General features: G+C 52.0%; 1 protein-coding gene across 1 annotated transcript in view; it reads left to right on the plus strand.

The window, feature by feature from the left end:
* GALNT9 (polypeptide N-acetylgalactosaminyltransferase 9) overlaps positions 1-14,207 on the plus strand; it is a 118,659-nt gene that overhangs the window by 73,832 nt on the left and 30,620 nt on the right. The window contains exon 6 of the mRNA XM_019977127.2: positions 41-158. Coding sequence (XP_019832686.1) covers positions 41-158 — 118 coding nt within the window. The remainder of the gene's footprint in view (positions 1-40; positions 159-14,207) is intronic.

Here is a 14,207-nt window from a genome sequence, read left to right on the forward strand (position 1 = left end):
ACACTGATGGCCTGCTCGGTCCCTGTCTGCTTCTCCCCAGGACCCCGGCCATGATCGGCTGCTCCTTCGTTGTGGACCGGGAGTACTTCGGGGACATTGGTCTGCTGGACCCAGGCATGGAGGTGTACGGTGGGGAGAACATAGAGCTGGGCATGAGGGTAAGTGTCACTCAGCCGCTGGGGCCACTCACGGGGATGGTGTGCCCAGCAGACCTGTCAAAAGTTGTGCCTGGCTGGTCTGTGAGCTGCTTGTTACAGGTCAGGAGGAGGTAAAAGCCCCCAAACTTAGGTCAATGTAAGAAACCTCTGTGGCAAAGGGACTGGGAAGCGTTATGAATGTGGTAATGATAGACTGTATTTCAGATCTTACTTTATTTCTCAAGCCACTCATTCTGTTGCTTTGCACTGAAGTCAGGGCTGGTGGGGAGCTTGGAAACTAAGAGCTGGTCCTGTGCACTGGGAGTTTGTCCATCAGTGGCGAAGAGACAAGGTCGTGGGCTTGTCTTGGTGGAGGTGAAAGGCAGAGTGCGCATGGGCACTGTGGGCATCGGAAGCCCCCATGGCTTCTGCAGGGGGCCAGTGTGTAGAGAAGACTCCAGGCAGGATGTTTTCTTCTAGTTATTTTCTTTCCGAGTTCACTTTATTTTTGTTTATTAATTGGAGGATAATTGCTTTAGAATGTTGTGTTGGTTTCTGCCATACAACAGTGCGAATCAGCCATATAACTCCACCCTCTTGGACCTCCCTCCCTGCCAATTCACCCCCAAGGTCGTCATAGAGCACTGAGCTGAACTCCCTGTACTACACAGTAACTTCTCACTGGCTCTCTATTTCACACACGGTAGTATGGGTTGGAGAAGGAAATGGCAACCCACTCCAGTGTTCTTGCCTGGAGAATCCCAGGGATGGGGGAGCCTGGTGGGCTGCCATTTCTGGGATCGCACAGAGTCGGACACCACTGAAGCGACTTAGCAGCAGCAGCAGTATGCATCAAGGCTACTCTCTCCATTCGTCCCACTCCTTCCTTCCCCTGCTGTGTACACAAGACAGGCCTCTACGTCTGTGTCTTCTAGGAATGTTATGGTTCCAGGTCTTATGCTCAAATCTTTAGTTCATTTTGAGTTAACTTTTGTGCATGATAGTGTAAGATAGTGGTTCAGCTTACTGTTTTGTGTATAGCTGTTCAGTTTTCCCTGGACTGTCCAGCACAATTTATTGAGGCTATCTTTTCCCTGTTAGATATTCTTGGCTCCTTGGTCATAAATTCACTGGCAATGTGTGCCTGGGTTTATTTCTGGGCTCTCTATTCTGTCCCATTGATCCCTGCATGTGTCTGTTTTTATGCCAATGCCATATGTTTTGATTATCGTAGCTTTGTAATATAGTTTGAAATCAAGGCATGTGATGCCTCCGGCTTTGTTCTTCTTTCTCAAGATTGCTTTGGAGTCTTTTGTGATTCCACAGAAATTAGAGGAATTATCTGTTCTGTTTCTGAGGGAAAATATCATTGGCATTTTGATAGGGATGCACAGAATCTATGGATAGCTGTGGGTAGTATGGTCATTTTAGCAACATTTTTCCAATCCATGAGCAAGGATACTTTTCCATTTATTAGTGTCTTCTTCAGTTTCTTTCATTGCTGTCTTGTAGTTTTCAGTGTGTTGGTCTTTCACCTCCTTGGTTCAGTGTACTCCTAGGTAAAATGGGATTGTGTTCTGAGCCAATGCCCTGTTGAAGGCTGGTACTCTGGGCTCCATTCTCAGCTCAGTGGGACCATCACAGCATGGTTGACATGATGTGACACAGCCCATCCAGAGAGGGATGGGCAGGGCTTTCAAGGTCTGTGGACCTGGGGTGCCACAGGACCCTGCTTCCAGGAGAGTGTGGGTTTGAACCCTCAGCCCCTGATCATGGGCCACCAAGTCCTTGCCTCACTCCTGCATTAGCAGGATACTAATACTCCTTCCTTTCCTGTTGCAACTGCAGTCCAGTGTCCCTGCTCTACCAGGGTGCACAGAGGCCCAGGATGGGGAAGCAGCTTAGCCAGGTGTACCCAGGGCTGGAAAGCAGACTCACACTAGCTCAAGGCTAACTAACCAGTGGTTAGCTGTCTCTACCCAGTGGCAACACTGGAGCTCCCTAATCAAAACATTTGACACAGGATCTATTAGCCTTGACAGAGCACCATCACTGGGAGACTTAAACCCACAGACCAGTCCGAAGACCCAGCATGGCTGGGGGTTGCTGGGGAGGATCCCTCCTGCCTCTCCCAGCTTCTGGTATCTGTTGTCAACCCTAATCTGATGCAGTGACTGGTCAACGTGGACAGAACAGCAGGCAAGATGCCAACAACTTCTTTTTAAATGTATTTTCGGCTGTGCTGGGTCTTTGTTGCTGTGAGCGGGCTATCTCTAGCTGCAGTGAGTGGGGCCACTCTCTAGTTGCAGTACGCAGGCTTCTCATTGTAGTGGCTTCTCTTGGTGCGGAGCACTGGCTCTAGGGCTCATGGGTTTCAGTAGATGTAGCACGTGGGCTCAGTCGTTGGAGGCATACGGGCTCTCTAGTTGTGGTACACAGGCTTAGGTGCTCCAAGGTATGTGGGATCTTAGTTCCCTGATCAGGGATCAAACCCATGCCCCTTCAGTGGAAGCATGGAGTCTTAACCACTGGACCACCAGGGAAGTCCCCTCTGGTCACACTTGCCCAAGAATCCTCCAACTAGTCTTAATTATCAGGGTTGCCCCATCCAAGGGCAGAGTAACTTGGAGAGCTACGGATGACCCCGGTTGGTGATGCCCCCTCTTAAGGGAAGCTGAATGAGCTTGGTCATGGATCCAAACTGTGAAGCAGGGCAGCTCCCATGGTCTGTAAGTGACAGTCGGCCCACGGGCTCTGGCTGTGTGGGAGCAAGGCTGCCAGGGCCAGGATAGCCAGAGCCTGACAGGCATGTGAACCCACACTGCCACCTCTGACCTCACTCCCGTGCCCTCCTGCCCCTCTTCAAAGAGGCCAAGACTCAGGGTTTGGGGACAGCCAGTGAACTGACCAAGTCCTGCAGCAGTGGGTAGGCCGGCCATGAGTCGCTCACCCACCAGCAACCAAGCCTGAGGTTCAGAGCTGTTTCTGATTTAAATAAGAGGAAGCCAGCATGGGCACTGAGTTCCAATTTTTAGGACATTATTTGTGATAAGATTCATCATTAGCTGTGATGCTGCGTCCTGATGATCCAACCAGGGTTCTCTGCCTCCCTAATCAATAAAAATTAATCAGAGGCCAAACAAAAAATTTAGGCAAAACTTTATTGGGGCTTCAGTGGCTACAGAAGGCAGTGAAAACAAGCAACAGTTTCCCTAGCCTGCTCCCCGAGGTGGGGGCGAGCTGAGCTGGTTCCCTATATGCGGTGAGGGTAGGGGTGTGTCCAAGGGTTCAGGCTGGAGGAGTGGCTTAGGTGGTCTGTCCACCCCATAGATGGTGCTGTGTGCAGGGGTGCATGCACAGTACCCTGCTTTTGCTCCCGGCTCTTCAGAAGTGGCCGTTGGGTTTTAGGCTTTTTGTATCTTTTGTCCAGAATTTGCCCCAACTGCGCATGCTCACAGTTATTTTTAGTCCCTTAGAGTTTCTTTGTGTTTTGTTGCCCAAGGAGACCTTTGTCCAGGTACAAGCACTGCAGCAAAGGGTCCCAGGTTCCAGCTGGTCTCACCGAGGCCCCAGGATGCTGTGACAGTCGCTCCACCACTCAGAGTGCAGAGCAGAGCAGGTTCGCAGGCAGACTGGGAGGGACTGGGAGACCCATTACGAGGAAGCGGCAGGTCCCTCAGCCTGGATCTCAGACTCCAGCAGCATCAGAATCACCTAGAGGCGCCATACAAATAGATCACTGCACTCCATCCCAGAGATGTGGATTCAGTATGGCAGGGTGGAGCCCAGGAATCTCCATTTCCAACAAATTCCCAGGGTCCACTCACTCCACTGGAACCCACTTTGAGAACCAGCTGCCCACTCCGCACCCCCGGCTGCCACTCTGGGGGCCGTGAGCCAGCCAGGCTCACATGCTGCTTGCTCTGCACAGGGCCTGGCACATTACTGAGCCCACTCCATAAACACGGACAGAGGGGAAGGGGCCAGGGGCCAGGCCTCGGGGTCTCCTGCGGCCAGGCTGTGCTGAGGTGGGGATAAGCTTTGATTGATTTGGGGTCCTTGGGTTTTTATGTTTTGTTTCTGGGGTTTCACTTGGGTTTTTATTTGTCTGCGGAGACTTTATTCACAGGAAAGATTATATAAGATTTATTTTTAAAATTTTATATACAGTTTATTGAAGTTACACTTTTCCAAACCTGTTTTAAGGTTTTAAAGTGAAACCTAGAGATCATATTTTTATGGTTATAAATATAATAAAAGAACACTCAACTTCCCCTTTTCTTTGATTAATGCTTGACTAACTCAGATTGAATATATTAAACACTATTAAACAATAATCAGTTCCATTTCTGCCTAGTGAAATTCCCTTGAACCTTTTAAAATGACACTTATAAATGTGGCATATTTTCTTTTCTCTTTAAGAACTTCGAAGACCTGATATCCCTGCAGAAGCTCCCCTCAGTGCTTACAAAATTCTCCTGTGCCTAGTATATCAAACTTATACCACATCTCAAATTCTCTGAAGCATTTCAGGATTGTGTGCAAATGTTTTAAATTCTCTGACAAGGTCCAATTTTAAACCACGAATTTAGAATCAACCCTCAATTATACATGTTAAAATGGAATCAGAGGATTAATCTGGTAGTCTTCAATATGCTGACTTTTCCCAACTGGTTTCATCATTAAAGACCAAACCTTTGCAAATGATTCTTGAACCTGGCAGGAAGTGCCAGTTCTCCGTATTTGGTCTATTCCTCCTTCTCTGCATTGGATTCCAATCCTTCCGGAGTTAGATGATGTCAGCTCAGGGAGCAGAGTCAGAGTCCCGAGGAAGCTGCAGTGGTCCTGCAGGATGGGGGAGCCCAGCTGCTGCCCCCTGACACTCGAACTGGGTGCGGGGAACACAATGCTCAGCGGACAGGCACCTGGGCAGAGGGACCCCACCCTGGGAAGGATGAGCCACCATTGGAGACGAAAGGCATGCATGCAGGGCTGGGCAGAGGAGAAGCACCCCCACGACCTTTCACTTCCTGTCTCCTTCCAAACCAAACTCAGCTGGCAGCTAAGGGCAGCCGGGGTCGACTTGCCAAGCAAGTCAGGTGGGCCCAACCAGGGGTTGTGGGCCATGAGAGGCAGGAGGAGGAATACGAGGGCAGGGACCCCAGGGGCGCTTTGCAGTGTCTCAAGTCAGGGGCAGTGCAGGGTCAGGCAGAAGCCAGCCTGGGGGAGCTGACAAGGGAGGGAGAAACAGGGGGGACCTGGTCCAGGCGAGCAGGCACCAGGTGTCTGGGAGCCGGATGAGGGCAACAACTGCATCCTGCAACCCCAGAGGAGAGAGAAGCCAGGCTAGACGCCACCACCTGAATCTAGGAAGCAGGCCATGTAAGGTAGGGTTGGGGTCTATCTGAGGCCCCTGAACTGTCCAAATGAGAACTGGATATGGGGGGTGGGGGAGATACTGCCCTGGGTGTTGCCACGTGGGCACCTGGGAGAGGGCGATGGAGAGATGGGCACGTCTCCATGTCCAGTGGTGCCTGGAGCACCAGGAAGACTGGTGGGAATATCCTCCTAGAGAACGGGAAAGGAGGTGAGCCTCCACAGGGGGTTGGGGGGCATCTTCTGAGGAGAGGCAGGAGCTGGAGGCCAGGGTGCCTAACCATGGACACCAGACACCCTGCTGGGAAGAGAGGGCACCCCGCACAGGGCTGGGGAGACAGAGGGCACAGGCAGGGAATGACCCGTACATAACACGAGCAGTGCCCAGGCATACCACATACAGTGTGCCTCCCACAGTAAGTAACGGGGCTCCCAGAAGTGGGGTAACTGCCCAGGACTCCTGGGGGACAGCTGAGCCTGTATGGGGGACCCGGGGTGCTGACAGGCTCAGGGGGAGGGCAGAGCTGGGGAGTCCCCTGGCCCTGGCTGGTGAGACAGGAGGGGGTCCAGATGTGGACCCTCCCCTGCACCCACCATGCTTCTTGAACACACAGTGGCCACCACAGGTTTGGCCATTAGACGGCAGGGGGAGGGCCAGGACGATGCTCACATGGGCGGCTTCGAGCAGGTGGTTACAGTGGCAAGGGATGCGGAGGCCAGGGGTTATGTTTGCAGGAAGGTAGGAACCTTCGGAGATATTGAAGGGGCATCCAGCAAAAGGGGACCAGCACCAGGCTCTGTCTGTCCCTGGTGCTTTGACCACAGGTAGGCCCCCAATGCCCCTGACCTGGGTCTCCACTGTGTAAATGGGGCTCTGGGCTCTGCACTGGGCAGGTCCTCCTCGCTGTGGGGGAGGTGCTGGGGTTGGCGCTGCCGGTGGGACACCAGGAGCCAGTTCACTAGCTGAGGTGAGGCAAGTGTAGGTGTAGGCATGGATTCAGTGTGGAGGTGAGTGTGGACTCACATGTAAATAAGGATGTACCTATAGATATGGGTGTAGGTATTCCATCCCATTCAGATATAGATCTGAATATAGACACAGATAGACCAGCACGCAGATACAATTATAGATGACAGAGCTAGACATACATACACAATATTTATTTTTGTTGTTGTTTAGTTGCTAAGTTGTGACCAACTCTTTTGCGACCGCATGGACTGTAGCCCTCCAGGCTTCTCTGTCCATGGGATTTCCCAGGCAAGAATACTGGAGTGGATTGCCATTTCCTTTTTCAGGGGATCTTCCCCACCCAGGGATCGAACCTGCATCTCCTGCCTCAGCAGGCAGATTCTTTTACCACTGGCAGATGGATTCTTTTACCATTTATGTAAAGTAATATGGTATGCTGTGCTTAATCACTCAGTCATGTCCAACTCTTTGTGATCCCATGGACTGTAGCCCACCAAGCTCCTCTATCCATGGGGATTCTCCAGGCAAGAATACTGTAGTGGGTTGCCAAGCCCTCCTCCAGGGGATTTTCCCAACCCAGGGATCAAACCCAGGTCTCCTGCATTGCAGGTGGATTTCTTTACCATCTGAACCACCAGGAAAGCCCACAAGAAATTTAAGACCCTCTGATTAAAATCTGTCTGTACCCTCCATCTGGGCTTCCTTGGTGACTCGTGAGTGCGTGCTAAGTCACTTCAGTTGTCTGACTCTTCGCAACCCCATGGACTGCCAAGCTCCTGTGTCCATGGGATTCTCCAGGCAAGAATATTGGAGTGGATTGCCATTCCCTTCTCCAGGGGATCTTCCCTGGGATAGAACCCAGGTCTCCCGCATTGCGGGCAGATTGTTTACCATCTGAGCCACTAGGGAAACCCATGAATACTGGAGTGGGTAGCCTATCCCTTCTTCAGGGGATCTTCCTGACCCAGGAATCAAACCAGGATCTCCTGCATTGCAGGTGGATTCTTTTCCAGCTGAGCTACCATATAATATTACTTTTATAAATCACACATACTTTGGTATGTTGAGTGTCCAGATGTGTGCATATATGCATATATATATATTTAACATTTTTAGTTACAGATATATATATTCTTTTTTATATTTTTTCTATTATGCTTTATCCCAGGACGTTGAATATAGTTCTTTGTGCTCTACAGTAGGTCATTGTTATTTATCCAGTCTTTAGTTAATAGTTTGCCTCTGCTAATCCCAAACTCCCAACCCATCCTTCTCCCCTCCCCCCCTCTTGGCAACCCTAAGTCTTTTCTCTATGTCTATGAGTCTGTTTCTGTTTTGTCGATATGTTTATTTGTATTGTATTTTAGATTCCACATATGTGTGTTTGTGCTCAGTCGTGTCTGACTCTTGCCACCCCATGGACTGTAGCCCACCATGCTTCTCTGTACACGGGATTCTCCAGGCAAGAATACAGGAGTGGGTTGCCATTTCCTTCTCCAGGGGATCTTCCCGACCCAGGGATCGAACTAGAGTCTCTTGACTCTCCTGCCTCGGCAGGCAAATTCTTTACCACTGAGCCACCTGGGAAGCCAGATTCCACATATAAGTGATATTATATGGTATTCATCTTTTTCTGATTTACTTCACTTAGTATAATAATCTCCAGTTCCATCCATGTTGTTGCAAATGGCATTACTTCATTCTTTTTATGACTGAGTAATATTCCACTGTATATATATGCAACATCTTCTTTATCCATTCATCTCTCGATGGATATTTAGGTTCTTCCCATGTCTTGGCTATCATGAATAGTGCTGCTATGAACACAGGTGTGAATGTATCTTTTTAATTATAGTTTTGTTCAGATATATGCCCAGGAGTGGGATTGCCGGATCATATGGTAGTTCTATTTTTATAAAGTTTTATTATTGACCAGATTTAAGGTAGCTTGCCAGGAAACAGAAAAATCCCAGCAAGATAAAGTAAATTATAAATAGCAAGAAGAAGAAAGAAAAAATCAGGCAGAGACATGAAAGGGAGGCTGGACCTCCAGGGGCGAGCCCGGCGGCCGGGATCAAGGACCCCAGGACAGTGACTCCTCCCGGCCCAGGAGGAGCAGACTGTCCTCACAGCAGACGGGGCCTGGGGGTGGGGAGGGCCAGCAAGCGGCCTGAGGGATGCCCGCCCTGCGGCCTGCAGGCTGCCCTGTGCTGTGAACAGCCAGCGGCGGGATACCCGTGGGCCCGAGGGCAGCAGCTCCACTGTCACCCGCCCTGGGGGCTCCTGCCCAGTCCTGAGTTTTAGGGCAGGGTCTCCCTACAAGCCCAGCAGCCCACGGACCACAGCAGACTGCAGAGGAGCAAAGGGCAAGCCCAGACCTTGGGGGGATCAGAATGAACAGGCGTGCCTCCCTGACCCCCTGTTTAGGGCAGAGATCAGAGTCATTTCAAGTGACCTTCCCTAGGTGCCATTCTCAGTGGAGCCACTGTTGAACATTACACAGCAATGTGTCCCCATGGCCATCGCTGACCAGAAGCACTGGAGCAGTTCCACACACTGCCACTAGAGGGCAGGGTGGGCCCCTCGGTCCTCTTAGTCCCCAGTCTGGGGGCGGTGCCCACTGGGTCCCCTGCAGGCTGCTCGCCCAGCTCCTGGAGATGCTCTGGCAGGGCCGGGCTGCGCATGCCTCCCCCTTCCTTGGGGCTCCAGTTCCTGCCCTCACAGACCCTCGGTGCTTCCAGCGGCTTCTGGGGAGAGGCCTGTGCTCTGTGCTCCCCAGCCTCCACACAGCTCGGTTCTTTTACTGGTGGCTGGCTGCCTCCTGAGCATTGTCTTCCTCACAGCCCAGTCCACCGGTGACCCCTCCGGTGTCGCACCCCTGTTTGAAATGACTAGAGCAGTTTCTGTTCTGGTGGGAGCGCCTCACAGCTCTGGGCATCAACCTCCAAGAAAAGCTGTGTCCCTGGAAGACGGGGGCCTGGGTAGAAGACTCCCACCTCACAAGACACAAAGAAGGGCAGGAAGTGAATGGAACACTGCCCAAAGCTCAGGAAGGAGGCTGGACTGATAATCCACCCTGAGGGATGCCAGCATGGGAGTCAGGTCAGGGAAAGCGGCTGATTCCTGTGTTTCAAGTAAGCCCTGGTGCACCCTCTCCCACATCGATACCTAAATTATCTGCCACCCCAAACTGCCCCCTCTCTCTTAACTTGATTATTTCAAGTGGAAAATCTCAGATTGAATTCTAGGCTCCATCTCCCTTTTGAGTAGATCCAGGGCCCCTCCCTGGAGAAGGAAATGGCAACCCACTCCAGTACTCTTGCCTGGAAAATCCCATGGACAGAGGAGCCTGGTAGGCTGCAGTCCATGGGGTCGTGAAGAGTCGGACACGACTGAGTGACTTAGCAGCAGCAGCAGCAGCAGCAGGGCCCCTCCCACTGGACACCAGCTCCTTGCCTCCCCCAGGGCCCACCTTGATGCCTCCACCTTGGTCTTGGCTAATTCATCTGAGATCCCGCTGAGTCAGGAAAGCTGAGGTCAATGCATCAGAGCCCAGTGAGGCTGACCTTGACCTCCAAATGAGGGGACCCAGTTGGCCCTGATATATAATATGCATAGGAAGCCCCATATAATATACATTGAGCCGATATTTAGAGACTGTGGGTCAAAGAGGCATTTGCTTGCAGTCTCCTGGGCTGTGATGTGTCCCATCCAGCACCGTGAGTGCTCAGCTGTGTGGCAAGGCCCTGGGGTGAAGGGTATGGGCAGTGGGATGAGTTAGCAGGGCTCCCCCAGGAGAACACAGAGATGGGCAGGCACATGCTAATAAAGCTCTTTCTATGCCTGTCAACCTGGGGAAATGAACACAGGACACACAGACATGGGTCCCCAGCTACAGCTAGCCTGTGTACCAGTTACTCTTGCCGTGTAACAAATATTCCTCAATTTAGCTGCTTAAAATTACCCTCTTATTTTGCTCACAATTTGGTGGGTCAGGAGTTTGGGAAGGGCTCAGCTTATGGTTTCTCACCTGGGTGCTGTCAGAAGGTGGCTGGAGTGCACTCATCCAAAAGCCCAGCAGGACATGACATCCGAGGTGGACACCGCCTGTCTTGGAGTTCAGCTGGGGCCGTAAGTGACAGTGCCTCCCCGTGGCCTTGCCATGGCCGGGCCTCCTCACGCGTGGTGGCCCCAGGCCCCAGCATCAACGTACCAGCAGACAAGGCAGACACTGTGATTCTCTTTCACATCCCAGTCTCGGGAGTGGTGGAAGCACACACAAGCCAGACCAGATCCAAGGCTCAGGAGAGGGACTCAGGACAGCGGGAGAGTCCAAGGATTTACACTCTTCCTTAACTCCCAATGTCATGGTCTCCTATTTGCTTGTTCAACACCGTGTGGCTCTTCACACACCCCACCACCACCACCTCCACTAGCTGTGACCCTGGGCACTTTTCTCCTTCCGCTCCAATTCACTCATCTAAAAGTGTGCTTTTGAGACAGGATGGGGCCTGGGACGCTGCACCTGGACAAGAATACAAAGGAACTATAAGGAACTAAAAGTAACTGCACCCATGTTCAGTTGGGTCAAATTATGAACAATAAGATACAAAAAGGCCACAGCCCAACTGCCATTTCTGAGGCGGGGGCAGCAAAATCAGGGTCCTGCCCATGATCCCTGCACATAGCATCACCAAGGGGGTGGGCAGACCACCTAAGCCATCCCTCCAGCCCCACCCACCAATCAATCCACCCCCACCGTCACCCTATCTACCGGAACAGCAAGGGCACCTGTCGCTGGTTTTCACTCCCTGGTGCCACAGCGCGAGTCCTAACAAAGCCTTGCCTGAATTTCTCATCTGGCCTCTTACAATGTCTGATGATTTAGAGTCCGAGGACCCATGTCGGTATCAAGCCCACCTGGAGTTGCTCCTCCGCAGTCTGCACCCTTCTTGTTCACGCTACACAGAAGCCAAGAGAGGGGGCTCTTTCATCATCACCCTGAGAATCCCAAACTTCCCCCACGGTGTGTAACGCTCCCCATCCCGCTCCCTGTGTGTCCCAGTGCCCACCCTCTTACCACCCGCACCACCCTCTTCAAGCCCGAGCCTTCTCTTACTCAGCTCAGAGAGCCCCACCCCGCCTTGTTGCCCCGCCCCTCCTCGCCTGTCTTTGCCCCGCCCCGCCCCGCCCCACCCCGCTTCGTCCCGCCCACCAAAGCTAAGCCTCATCTTCTCACACCCCGGCTCTATGTGGCTCTATCCGTCACTCGTCTAGCTTATTAGCTTACGGTTTACTGCGGGTCTCCTCCCGTCCCTCACTGTAAGTCATGTGCTCTGGGCTGGGTCCCATTCACTGCTGCATGCGACCGGCCTTCAGTGTTTGGTTTACTTATAGAATAAAAGATGAATCATCTGTTCTAAGTGCTGGGTTCCGGGGCATCAAAGGGAAGCGAGGTGTTCATTGGCTGAACAATCGCCTGTTGAGGAATAGAGTATCGACCGCCGTCCTAGGTGCTGGGAATTCAGCAGGACACACGCGTCCCATCCCTTCATTCCCAGTGTAGTGATCATGGAGGCTGTCATTTTAAATGGGATGATCAGGGAAAGGGGTACTGAGATGGTGACATCTTAGCAGTTGTGAAGGAGGAGGGGAAGAAGTTATGCAACGCTAGGGAAGTGTTCCCAGAGGAAGAGAAAACCGCAAGTGCAAAGGCCCTTCGGCAGGAGTGTGGCGCCCCACCCCCCCCGCCCCGCCCCACTACGCGCCGGCTGACACCCTGAGTGGCTCCAGGCTGTGTACTCCTCCGGCCTTCTCAGGACCCCTGCTCCCACTCAGACAGGCCTGGCAGCCACCACACTTTCTGATCCGCCATTAACACAGGTGGCCACACAGCCCTTCTGATCGATTCAGTCCAATTAGAGGAGTAATTCTGTGGTCTCGGGGCCAATTTACATTTCTGTGATTGTAAAACTGCCAACTGCTCAGCCCCTAATGAGGAAAGTCCTAGAGCCAATTAGGTGGAAATGAATCCGTTGCGTCCATTAGGTTTAATAAAGGTCAGGACAGAATCAAACGGGAGTGCCTGCTCAGGAAAGCTCTGCTGTGCAGAAACTGGAAGTCGTTTGTTCCCAGTCACTGCCTCCCCCACAGTGTTTCAGGCAAGCCTGGAGGCACTGAGGGTAACTGCAGCGCCTTCAGCTCCAACCCTTTGAGGGGCTGCATTAGCGCTACACCATCTGGGCCCGGGGGGTGGTTTACCTGTTCTCCAGGAGTGGACCCAGAGCAGGGAAGTGGCCTGGTTACTGGTGGAGGGAGACACCGAGGCGGGGGAGGTGCGGGGCATGGGCAGCCCTCAGGCTGGTCCCTGATCTTTCTCAGTGAGGGCGGTGAACAGACTGTGAAGGCCCATTGCAGTTCTGCTTCAGGGAGGGCCTGTTCTAGTCATGAGTGGCTCTGTCTGCCTGCTAGGTGAGGATGAATGCAGGCAGGGGAGGGAAAGTCTCCACCCACTGAATGTCCTGGGAGAAAACCCTGGACGACATGGGGTCTTCAAAAGGGCCCTTGAGACTTGCATTTGGAGGCTATCTCTGCCTGTTAGGCACCTGGGCCACCTCTGAACCTCGGTTCCCACTTTCATCCCCCAGGGGCACACAGGACGTGACTCCTGGGGCCGTCTGGGGATTAAATGAAATGTAACCGGCGTGGGATAGTGCTCATTGTTTGCACAAGGATTTCTGCAATACTATTTTCTCCCCTTTATAAGAGCGACTTTCATTAGAAAAATACAAGGTCAGCTAATGGGAACAAAATTGAGTCACCCAGGATCCTGTCTCTGCCTTTGCTGGAGTGGACATCTTCCCAGAGGTCCCTTGTGTGTATCTAACCGGTCTCCCCATGTGCACAGTATACATATGCACGATGGGCACTGCATGCTTGCTTAGGTTCTCTATGTGTACATTTCTTGAAAGCCCAACGCCATGCGTGTCCTTTGTCCACCTGCTATAGCAGTTACTTGATAGTGGGGCTCTGTGACCGGCAGCCCCTACACCCCACACAGCCCTGAGATCGTGTTCTCTTGTCTGGATCTTTCTTCAGGTTTCAGTATCTCCTCAGGATAAAATTTCTAGAAGTAGACTTGCTAGGTCACCTGAAACACATGTTTTTATGGGTTTTGATACAATTTGCCAAATCCTCCTCTATATGTGTATACGTGTCTGTGTGTGGTGTGTGTATACATGTCTGTGTGTGGTGTATGGGGGTCTGTGTCTGTGTATGTGGTGTGTGTGTGATGTGTGGTGTGTGGCATGTGTCTGTATATCTACATGTCTGTGATGTGTAGGTCTGAGTGGTGTGTGTCTATGTATGTGGGTTGTGTGTGTGGTATGTATGTGTGTGATTTGTGGCGTGTAGGTGGTGTGAGCATGTGTGTGAGCACTCAGTCCTGTCTGACTCTTTGCCACCCCATGGACTGCAGCACACCAGGCTCCTCGTTCCATGGAATTTTCCAGGCAAGAACACTGGAGTGGGTTACCATCTCCTCCTCCAGAGGTGGTGTGTGTGTGTGTTCTCAAATGGTACATGATGAGATAGTTTCCTGGGCATGTAACACACACGTGTATGTGTGCTAAGTCGCTTCAGTTGTGGCCGACTCTTTGTGACTCTAGGGACCATAGAATCCATAAGGACCATAAGTCCATAAGTTCCTGAGGCTCCTCTGTCCG

Source organism: Bos indicus, chromosome 17 (genome assembly GCF_029378745.1).
Source record: "Bos indicus isolate NIAB-ARS_2022 breed Sahiwal x Tharparkar chromosome 17, NIAB-ARS_B.indTharparkar_mat_pri_1.0, whole genome shotgun sequence".
Taxonomy (NCBI): Eukaryota; Metazoa; Chordata; class Mammalia; order Artiodactyla; family Bovidae; genus Bos; species Bos indicus.